Here is a 12,123-nt window from a genome sequence, read left to right on the forward strand (position 1 = left end):
ATGTTTTTCTGATGTGTGATTTATATTCTTCTGATGTGTGAATTATATACTTCTGATGTGTGATTGATGTTTTTCTGATGTGTGATTTATGTTTTCTGATGTGTGATTAATGTTTTTCTGATGTGTGATTTATGTTTTTCTGATGTGTGATTTATATACTTCTGATGTGTGATTTATGTTTTCTGATATGTGATTGATGTTTTTTATGTGTTCGATTTATGTTTTTTTGATGTGTGATTAATGTTTTTCTCATGTGTGATTTATATACTTCTGTTGTGAGATGTATGTTTTTCTGATCTATGATTGATATACTTCTGATGTGTGATTAATGTTTTTTTTATGTGTGATTTATGTTTTTCTGATGTGTGATTTATGTACTTCTGATGTATGATTTATATACTTCTGATGTGTGATTAATGTTTTTTTTATGTGTGATTTATGTTTTCTGATGTGTGATTTATGTTTTTTGGATGTGTGATTTATGTTTTTTGTGATTTATGTTTTCTGATGTGTGATTTATGTTTTTCTGATGTGTGATTTATATACTTCTGATGTGTGATTTATGTTTTTCTGATGTGTGATTTATGTTTTTCTGATGTGTGATGTATGTTTTTCTTATGTGTGATTTATATACTTCTGATTTGTGATTTATGTTTTTCTGATGTGTGATTTATGCTTTTCTGATGTGTGATTTATATACTTTTGATGTGTGATTTATGTTTTTCTGATGTATGTGATTGATGTGTGATTTATATTTTCTGATGTGTGATTTATGTTTTTCTGATGTGTGATTTATGTTTTTCTGATGTGTGATTAATGTTTTTCTGATGTGTGATTTATGTTTTTCTGATGTGTGATTTATATACTTCTGATGTGTGATTTATGTTTTCTGATGTGTGATTTATGTTTTTCTGATGTGTGATTTATGTTTTTTTGATGTGTGATTTATGTTTTTCTGATGTGTGATTTATGTTTTCTGATGTGTGATTGATGTTTTTCTGATGTGTGATTTATATCCTGATAATGTGTGATTTATATACTTCTGATATGTGATTTATGTTTTTCTGATGTGTGATTTATGTTTTTCTGATGTGTGATTTATGTTTTTCTGATGTGTGATTTATGTTTTCTGATGTGTGATTTATGTTTTTCTGATGTGTGATTTATATACTTCTGATGTGTGATTTATATACTTCTGATGTGTGATTTATGTTTTTCTGATGTGTGATTTATGTTTTTCTGATGTGTGATTTATGTTTTTCTGATGTGTGATTTATGTTTTTCTGATGTGTGATTTATATACTTCTGATGTGTGATTTATGTTTTCTGATGTGTGATTTATGTTTTTTCTGATGTGTGATTTATGTTTTTCTGATGTGTGATTTATGTTTTTCTGATGTGTGATTTATGTTTTCTGAAGTGTGATTGATGTTTTTCTGATGTGTGATTTATATCCTCATGATCTGTGATTTATATACTTCTGATGTGTGATTGATGTTTTTTTGATGTGTGATTTATGTTTTTCTGATGTGTGATTTATGTTTTTCTGATGTGTGATTTATGTTTTCCTGATGTGTGATTTATGTTTTTCTGATGTATGATTAATGTTTTTCTGATGTGTGATTTATGTACTTCTGATCTATGATTGATATACTTCTGATGTGTGATTAATGTTTTTTGTATGTGTGATTTATGTTTTTCTGATGTGTGATTTATGTACTTCTGATGTGTGATTTATGTACTTCTGATGTGTGATTTATGTTTTTCTGATGTGTGATTTATGTTTTTCTGATGTGTGATTTATGTTTTTCTGATGTGTGATTTATGTTTTCTGATGTGTGATTAATGTTTTTTGATGTGTGATTTATGTTTTTCTGATGTGTGATTTATGTTTTCCTGATGTGTGATTTATGTTTTTCTGATGTATGATTTATGTTTTTGATGTGTGATTTATGTACTTTCTGATGTGTGATTTATATATACTTCTGATGTGTGATTTATGTTTTTTGATGTGTGATTTATGTTTTCTGATGATGTGATTTATGTATTTTGATGTGTGATTTATATACTTCTGATGTGTGATTTATGTTTTCTGATGTGTGATTTATGTTTTTCTGATGTGTGATTTATGTTTTTCTGATGTGTGATTTATATTTTTCTGATGTGTGATTTATGTTTTTTGATGTGTGATTTATGTGATGTGTGATTTATGTTTTTTCTGATGTGTGATTTATGTTTTTCTGATGTGTGATTTATGTTTTTCTGATGTGTGATTTATGTTTTTCTGATGTGTGATTTATGTTTTTCTGATGTGTGATTTATGTTTTTCTGATGTGTGATTTATCTTTTTCTGATGTGTGATTTATATACTTCTGATGTGTGATTTATGTTTTCTGATGTGTGATTTATGTTTTTCTGATGTGTGATTTATGTTTTTGATGATGTGATTTATGTTTTCTGATGTGTGATTTATGTTTTCTGATGTGTGATTTATGTTTTCTGATGTGTGATTTATATCCTTCTGATAATGTGTGATTTATATTTTTCTGATGTGTGATTTATGTTTTTCTGATGTGTGATTTATGTTTTCTGATGTGTGATTTATGTTTTTCTGATGTGTGATTTATGATTTATGTGTTTTTTATGTTTTTCTGATGTGTGATTTATGTTTTTCTGATGTGTGATTTATATACTTCTCTGATGTGTGATTTATATACTTCTGATGTGTGATTGATGTTTTTCTGATGTGTGATTTATGTTTTCTGATGTGTGATTTATGTTTTTCTGATGTGTGATTTATGTTTTTCTGATGTGTGATTTATATACTTCTGATGTGTGATTTATGTTTTCTGATGATGTGTGATTGATGTTTTTTATGTGTTCGATTTATGTTTTTTTGATGTGTGATTTGTGTTTTTCTGATGTGTGATTTATGTTTTCTGAAGTGTGATTGATGTTTTTCTGATGTGTGATTTATATCCTCATGATCTGTGATTTATATACTTCTGATGTGTGATTAATGGTTTTTTGATGTGTGATTTATGTTTTTCTGATGTGTGATTTATGTACCTCTGATGTGTGATTAATGTTTTTTTGATGTGTGATTTATGTTTTTCTGATATGTGATTTATGTTTTCCTGATGTGTGATTTATGTTTTTCTGATGTGTGATTTATGTTTTTCTGATGTGTGATTTATGTACTTCTGATCTATGATTTATATACTTCTGATGTGTGATTAATGTTTTTTTATGTGTGATTTATGTTTTTCTGATGTGTGATTTATGTTTTTCTGATGTGTGATTTATGTTTTCTGATGTGTGATTTATGTCTGATGTGTGATTTATGTTTTTCTGATGTGTGATTTATGTTTTTGATGATGTGTGATTTATGTTTTTCTGATGTGTGATTTATGTTTTCTGATGTGTGATTTATGTTTTTCTGATGTGTGATTTATGTTTTCTGATGTGTGATTTATGTTTTTCTGATGTGTGATTTATGTTTTTCTGATGTGTGATTTATGTTTTCTGATGTGTGATTTATGTTTTTCTGATGTGTGATTTATGTTTTTCTGATGTGTGATTTATGTTTTTCTGATGTGTGATTTATATACTGATGTGTGATTTATGTTTTCTGATGTGTGATTTATGTTTTTCTGATGTGTGATTTATGTTTTTCTGATGTGTGATTTATGTTTTCTGATGTGTGATTTATGTTTTCTGATGTGTGATTTATATACTTGTGATGATGTGTGATTTATGTTTTTCTGATGTGTGATTTATGTTTTCTGATGTGTGATTTATGTTTTTCTGATGTGTGATTTATGTTTTTCTGATGTGTGATTTATATTTTTCTGATGTGTGATTTATGTTTTCTGATGTGTGATTTATGTTTTCTGATGTGTGATTTATGTTTTTCTGATGTGTGATTTATATACTTTCTGATGTGATTTATGATTTATGTTTTCTATGTTTTGTGTGATTTATGTTTTTCTGATGTGTGATTTATATACTTCTGATGTGTGATTTATGTTTTCTGATGTGTGATTTATATACTTCTGATGTGTGATTTATGTTTTTATGATGTGTGATTTATGTACTTCTGATGTGTGATTTTTTCTGATGTTTTTATGTTTTCTGATGTGTGATTTATGTTTTTCTGATGTGTGATTTATGTTTTTCTGATGTGTGATTTATGTTTTTCCTGATGTGTGATTTATATACTTCTGATGTGTGATTTATGTGATTTACTTCTGATGTGATTTATGTTTTTCTGATGTGTGATTTATGGTTTTCTGATGTGTGATTTATATACCTCTGATGTGTGATTAATGTTTTTTTGATGTGTGATTTATGTTTTTCTGATATGTGATTTATGTTTTCCTGATGTGTGATTTATGTTTTTCTGATGTATGATTTATGTTTTTCTGATGTGTGATTTATGTACTTCTGATCTATGATTGATATACTTCTCATGTGTGATTAATGTTTTTTGTATGTGTGATTTATGTTTTTCTGATGTGTGATTTATGTACTTCTGATCTAAGATTTATATACTTCTGATGTGTGATTAATGTTTTTTTATGTGTGATTTATGTTTTTTGGATGTGTGATTTATGTTTTTCTGATGTACGATTTATGTTTTTCTGATGTGTGATTTATGTTTTCTGATGTGTGATTTATGTTTTTTCTGATGTGTGATTTATATTTATTCTGATGTGAATTTATGTTTTTCTGATGTGTGATTTATGTTTTATCTTTTCTGTGATGTGTGATTTATGTTTTTATGATGAGATGTGTGATTATATACCTCTGATGTGTGATTTATGTTGTTTTCTGATGATGTGTGATTTATGTTTTTCTGATATGTGATTTATGTTTTCCTGATGTGTGATTTATGTTTTTCTGATGTATGATTTATGTTTTTCTGATGTGTGATTTATGTACTTCTGATCTATGATTGATATACTTCTCATGTGTGATTAATGTTTTTTTTATGTGTGATTTATGTTTTTCTGATGTGTGATTTATGTACTTCTGATCTAAGATTTATATACTTCTGATGTGTGATTAATGTTTTTTTATGTGTGATTTATGTTTTTTGGATGTGTGATTTATGTTTTTCTGATGTACGATTTATGTTTTTCTGATGTGTGATTTATGTTTTCTGATGTGTGATTTATGTTTTTTGGATGTGTGATTTATGTTCTTCTGATGTGTGATTTATGTTTTTCTGATGTGTGATTTATGTTTTTCTGATGTGTGATTTATATACTTCTGATGTGTGATTTATGTTTTTCTGATGTGTGATTTATGTTTTTCTGATGTGTGATTTATGTTTTTCTGATGTGTGATTTATATACTTCTGATGTGTGATTTATGTTTTCTGATGTGTGATTTATGTTTTTCTGATGTGTGATTTATGTTTTTCTGATGTGTGATTTATGTTTTTCTGATGTGAGATGTACGTTTTTCTGATGTTAGATTTATATACTTCTGATGTGTGATTGATGTTTTTCTGATGTGTGATTTATGTTTTCTGATGTGTGATTTATTTACTTCTGATGTGTGATTTATGTTTTTCTGATGTGTGATTTATATACTTCTGATGTGTGATTTATGTTTTTCTGATGTGTGATTTATGTTTTCTGATGTGTGATTTATGTTTTTCTGATGTGTGATTTATATACTTCTGATGTGTGATTTATGTTTTCTGATGTGTGATTTATGTTTTTCTGATGTGTGATTTATATACTTCTGATGTGTGATTTATGTTTTCTGATGTGTGATTTATATACTTCTGATGTGTGATTTATATACTTCTGATGTGTGATTTATGTTTTTCTGATGTGTGATTTATATACTTCTGATGTGTGATTTATGTTTTTCTGATGTGAGATGTACGTTTTTCTGATGTGTGATTTATGTTTTTCTGATGTGTGATTTATATACTTCTCATGTGTGATTTATGTTTTTTGATGTGTGATTTATGTTTTTCTGATGTGTGATTTATGTTTTCTGATGTGTGATTAATGTTTTTCTGATGTGTGATTTGTGTTTTTCTGATGAGTGATTTATGTTTTCTGATGTGTGATTTATGTTTTTTTTATTTGTGATTTATGTTTTTCTGATGTGTGATTTATGTTTTTCTGTTGTGTGATTTATGTTTTTCTGATGTGTGATTTATATACTTCTGATGTGTGATTTATGTTTCCTGATGTGTGATTTATATACTTCTGATGTGTGATTTATGTTTTTCCGATGTGAGATGTACGTTTTTCTGATGTGTGATTTATATACTTCTGATGTGTGATTTATGTTTTTCTGATGTGTGATTTATGTTTTCTGATGTGTGATTTATATACTTCTGATGTGTGATTTATGTTTTTGTGATGTGTGATTTATGTTTTTCTGATGTGTGATTTATATACTTCTGATGTGTGATTTATGTTTTTCTGATGTGTGATTTATGTTTTTCTGATGTGTGATTTATATACCTCTGATGTGTGATTTATGGTTTTTTGATGTGTGATTTATGTTTTTCTGATATGTGATTTATGTTTTCTGATGTGTGATTTATGTTTTTCTGATGTATGATTTATGTTTTTCTGATGTGTGATTTATGTACTTCTGATCTATGATTTATATACTTCTGATGTGTGATTAATGTTTTTCTATGTGTGATTTATGTTTTTTGGATGTGTGATTTATGTTTTTCTGATGTGTGATTTATGTTTTTCTGATGTGTGATTTATGTTTTCTGATGTGTGATTTATGTTTTTTGGATGTGTGATTTATGTTCTTCTGATGTGTGATTTTTGTTTTTCTGATGTGTGATTTATGTTTTTCTGATGTGTGATTTATATACTTCTGATGTGTGATTTATGTTTTTCTGATGTGTGATTTATATACTTCTGATGTGTGATTGATGTTTTTCTGATGTGTGATTTATGTTTTCTGATGTGTGATTGATGTTTTTCTGATGTGTGATTTATCTTTTTCTGATGTGTGATTTATATACTTCTGATGTGTGATTTATGTTTTTCTGATGTGTGATTCATGTTTTTCTGATGTGTGATTTATGTTTTTTTGATGTGTGATTTATGTTTTTCTGATGTGTGATTTATGTTTTCTGATGTGTGATTGATGTTTTCTGATGTGTGATTTATATCCCGATAATGTGTGATTTATATACTTCTGATATGTGATTGATGTTTTTCTGATGTGTGATTTATGTTTTTCTGATGTGTGATTTATGTTTTTCTGATGTGTGATTTATGTTTTTCTGATGTGTGATTTATATACTTCTGATGTGTGAATTATATACTTCTGATGTGTGATTTATGTTTTTCTGATGTGTGATTTATGGTTTTCTGATGTGTGATTTATATACCTCTGATGTGTGATTAATGTTTTTTTGATGTGTGATTTACGTTTTTCTGATATGTGATTTATGTTTTCCTGATGTGTGATTTATGTTTTTCTGATGTATGATTTATGTTTTTCTGATGTGTGATTTATGTACTTCTGATCTATGATTGATATACTTCTCATGTGTGATTAATGTTTTTTTTATGTGTGATTTATGTTTTTCTGATGTGTGATTTATGTACTTCTGATCTATGATTTATATACTTCTGATGTGTGATTAATGTTTTTTTATGTGTGATTTGTGTTTTTTGGATGTGTGATTTATGTTTTTCTGATGTGTGATTTATGTTTTTCTGATGTGTGATTTATGTTTTTCTGATGTGTGATTTATGTTTTCTGATGTTCTTCTTCTGATGATTTATGTTTTTGATGTGATTTATGTTTTTCTGATTTGATGTTCTTCTGATGTGTGATTTATGTTTTTCTGATGTGTGATTTATGTTTTTCTGATGTGTGATTTATGTTTTCTGATGTGTGATTTATATACTTCTGATGTGTGATTTATGTTTTCTGATGTGTTTTATCTGATGTGTGATTTATGTTTTCTCTGATGTGTGATTTATGTTTCTGATGTGTGATTTATGTTTTTCTGATGTGTGATTTATGTTTTTCTGATGTGTGATTTATGTTTTTTGATGTGTGATTTATATACTTTCTGATGTGTGATTTATGTTTTTCTGATGTGTGATTTATTTATGTTTTTATGATGTGTGATTTATGTTTTCTGATGTGTGATTTATGTTTTTCTGATGTGTGATTTATGTTTTCTGATGTGTGATTTATGTTTTTCTGATGATGTGATTTATATTTTTCTGATGTGTGATTTATGTTTTCTGATGTGTGATTTATGTTTTTCTGATGTGTGATTTATATTTGTATTTATGTTTTCTGATGTGTGATTTATGTTTTCTGATGTTTTTATATACTTCTGATGTGTGATTTATATACTTCTGATGTGTGATTTATGTTTTCTCTGATGTGTGATTTATATACTTCTGATGTGTGATTTATGTTTTTCTGATGTGAGATGTACGTTTTTCTGATGTGTGATTTATGTTTTTCTGATGTGTGATTTATATACTTCTGATGTGTGATTTATGTTTTTTGATGTGTCATTTATGTTTTTCTGATGTGTGATTTATGTTTTCTGATGTGTGATTAATGTTTTTCTGATGTGTGATTTGTGTTTTTCTGATGAGTGATTTATGTTTTCTGATGTGTGATTTCTGTTTTTTTTATTTGTGATTTATGTTTTTCTGATGTGTGATTTATGTTTTTCTGTTGTGTGATTTATGTTTTTCTGATGTGTGATTTATATACTTCTGATGTGTGATTTATGTTTCCTGATGTGTGATTTATATACTTCTGATGTGTGATTTATGTTTTTCCGATGTGAGATGTACGTTTTTCTGATGTGTGATTTATATACTTCTGATGTGTGATTTATGTTTTTCTGATGTGTGATTTATGTTTTCTGATGTGTGATTTATATACTTCTGATGTGTGATTTATGTTTTTGTGATGTGTGATTTATGTTTTTCTGATGTGTGATTTATATACTTCTGATGTGTGATTTATGTTTTTCTGATGTGTGATTTATGTTTTCTGATGTGTGATTTATGTTTTTTTTATGTGTGATTTATGTTTTTCTGATGTGTGATGTATGTTTTCTGATGTGTGATTTATGTTTTTCTGATGTGTGATTTATATACTTCTGATGTGTGATTTATATACTTCTGATGTGTAATTTATGTTTTTCTGATGTGTGATTTATGTTTTTCTGATGTGTGATTGATGTTTTTCTGATGTGTGATTTATGTTTTCTGATGTGTGATTGATGTTTTTCTGATGTGTGATGTATGTTTTTCTGATGTGTGATTTATGTTTTTCTGATGTGTGATTTATGTTTTTCTGATGTGTGATTTATATACTTCTGATGTGTGATTTATGTTTTCTGATGTGTGATTTATGTTTTTCTGATGTGTGATTTATATACTTCTGATGTGTGATTTATGTTTTCTGATGTGTGATTTATGTTTTCTGATGTGTGATTAATGTTTTTCTGATGTGTGATTTGTGTTTTTCTGATGAGTGATTTATGTTTTCTGATGTGTGATTTATGTTTTTTTTATTTGTGATTTATGTTTTTCTGATGTGTGATTTATGTTTTTCTGATGTGTGATTTATGTTTTTCTGATGTGTGATTTATATACTTCTGATGTGTGATTTATGTTTCCTGATGTGTGATTTATATACTTCTGATGTGTGATTTATGTTTTTCCGATGTGAGATGTACGTTTTTCTGATGTTAGATTTATATACTTCTGATGTGTGATTTATGTTTTTCTGATGTGTGATTTATGTTTTCTGATGTGTGATTTATATACTTCTGATGTGTGATTTATGTTTTTCTGATGTGTGATTTATGTTTTTCTGATGTGTGATTTATATACTTCTGATGTGTGATTTATGTTTTTCTGATGTGTGATTTATGTTTTCTGATGTGTGATTTATGTTTTTCTGATGTGTGATTTATATACTTCTGATGTGTGATTTATGTTTTCTCATGTGTGATTTATGTTTTTCTGATGTGTGATTTATATACTTCTGATGTGTGATTTATGTTTTCTGATGTGTGATTTATATACTTCTGATGTGTGATTTATATACTTCTGATGTGTGATTTATGTTTTTCTGATGTGTGATTTATGTTTTTCTGATGTGAGATGTACGTTTTTCTGATGTGTGATTTATATACTTCTGATGTGTGATTTATGTTTTTCTGATGTGTGATTTATGTTTTCTGATGTGTGATTTATGTTTTTTTGATGTGTGATTTATGTTTTCCTGATGTGTGATTTATGTTTTCTGATGTGTGATTTATGTTTTTCTGATGTGTGATTTATGTTTTCTGATGTGTGATTTATGTTTTTTTGATGTGTGATTTATGTTTTCCTGATGTGTGATTTATGTTTTTCTGACGTGTGATTTATGTTTTTCTGATGTGAGATGTATGTTTTTCTGATGTGTGATTTATGTACTTCTAATGTGTTATTTATATACTTCTGATGTGTGATTTATGTTTTTCTGATGTGTGATTTATGTTTTTCTGATGTGTGATTTATGTTTTCTGATGTGAGATTGATGTTTTTCTGATGTGAGATGTATGTTTTTCTGATGTGTGATTTATATACTTCTGATATGTGATTTATGTTTTTCTATGTTGATGTGTGATTTATATACTTCTGATATGAGATGTATGTTTTTCTGATGAGTGATTTATATACTTCTGATATGAGATGTATGTTTTTCTGATGTGTGATTTATATACTTCTGATGTGTGATTTATGTTTTTCTGATGTGTGATTTATGTTTTTCTGATGTGAGATGTATGTTTTTCTGATGTGTGATTTATATGCTTCTAATGTGTGATTTATATACTTCTGATGTGTGATTTATGTACTTTTGATCTATGATTTATATACTTCTGATATGTGATTTATGTTTTTCTGATGTGTGATTTATATACTTCTGATGTGTGATTTATGTTTTTCTGATGTGTGATTGATGTTTTTCTGATGTGTGATTTATGTTTTTTGTTATCTGTGATTATGTTTTTCTGATGTGTGATTTATGTTTTTCTGATGTGACATGTATGTTTTTCTGATGTGTGATTTACATACTTCTGATATGTGATTATGTTTTTCTGATGTGTGATTTACATACTTCTGATATGTGATTATGGTTTTCTGATGTGTGATTTATGTGCTTATGAATACCACAACATCAGAACATCAGAACATGCAGTCTGTTATGTGTATATTTGCTTATATATGACCTTAGGTATATTCTGTTCTGTTCACTTACAAATTTAAATAAGGTTATATGATCTAGAGGAATTTCAGGAGATATAGCACGTTGTGCAATGCTCAACCGAGATCCAGGTGATCAGACATCATGTTCATGATCATGAGACAATTTAGAAATATTAATGAAAACAGATATCTGATATTCATACCTTTTTAGAGTTTGTGACAAATATACTTACTTGGTATGTAATATCTTGTCGACGGACTTGAGGTAGATACCGCGGCCGTTGCAAATACAACATCATGCAAATAACATGTTTTGGTTTCGCCAACGTAGAAAAACGACGCGCACGTGTTGCTAGTAATGCACAATGATGAACACCGTGTTCTCGAAACTTGTCCCACCGTCTGAGATGCAGGGGCCGTTTGTATTTTCTCTCTGACTTCTACAAGTTCAGTAAAGGATAACGTACTAACGTTACCTTCGCAGCGGACACTGGCGAATGTGATTACTACGATCAAACGGTGAATATACCAGATCATTGTTGACCAAACACTGGTATTCCGTAAACGATTAGCACTTGTCATTCCAAGAGCGATTGATGATGTGACTTCAAGGACCAATTTTCTTCCGCAACAACAGTGTCACAATCGATTCTAGCTTTTGAATACCCTTTGCATTAATATCTGATGGTCCCTTACTCTACAATAAGACACAAAGGCACTGCCGAGCGTGTATTGATCTCTTGTGTTCCCTACAGATATGTTGCAAGTCAGGACTATGCATAAAAGCTCGAGTCATTTGGTGTTTCCTTTCAAGTTTGCAAAAGTGTACCGCCTATCATTATCATCGAAGCACTTCCGTTCACATTAGCATTACGCCAAC

At 28.4% G+C, this 12,123-nt stretch overlaps 1 protein-coding gene across 1 annotated transcript in view; it reads right to left on the bottom strand.

The window, feature by feature from the left end:
• LOC124262307 overlaps positions 1-11,827 on the bottom strand; it is a 35,235-nt gene extending 23,408 nt beyond the window's left edge. Inside the window, exon 1 of the mRNA XM_046696795.1 lies at positions 11,477-11,827. Within this exon, the coding sequence (XP_046552751.1) occupies positions 11,477-11,825 (349 nt within the window). The 5' untranslated portion in view covers positions 11,826-11,827. The remainder of the gene's footprint in view (positions 1-11,476) is intronic.
• Between the last annotated feature and the right edge of the window lie 296 nt (positions 11,828-12,123).

The sequence above is a fragment of the Haliotis rubra genome, unplaced genomic scaffold (genome assembly GCF_003918875.1).
Source record: "Haliotis rubra isolate DU_JTF1 unplaced genomic scaffold, ASM391887v1 Scf83, whole genome shotgun sequence".
In the NCBI taxonomy this organism is placed as follows: domain Eukaryota; kingdom Metazoa; phylum Mollusca; class Gastropoda; order Lepetellida; family Haliotidae; genus Haliotis; species Haliotis rubra.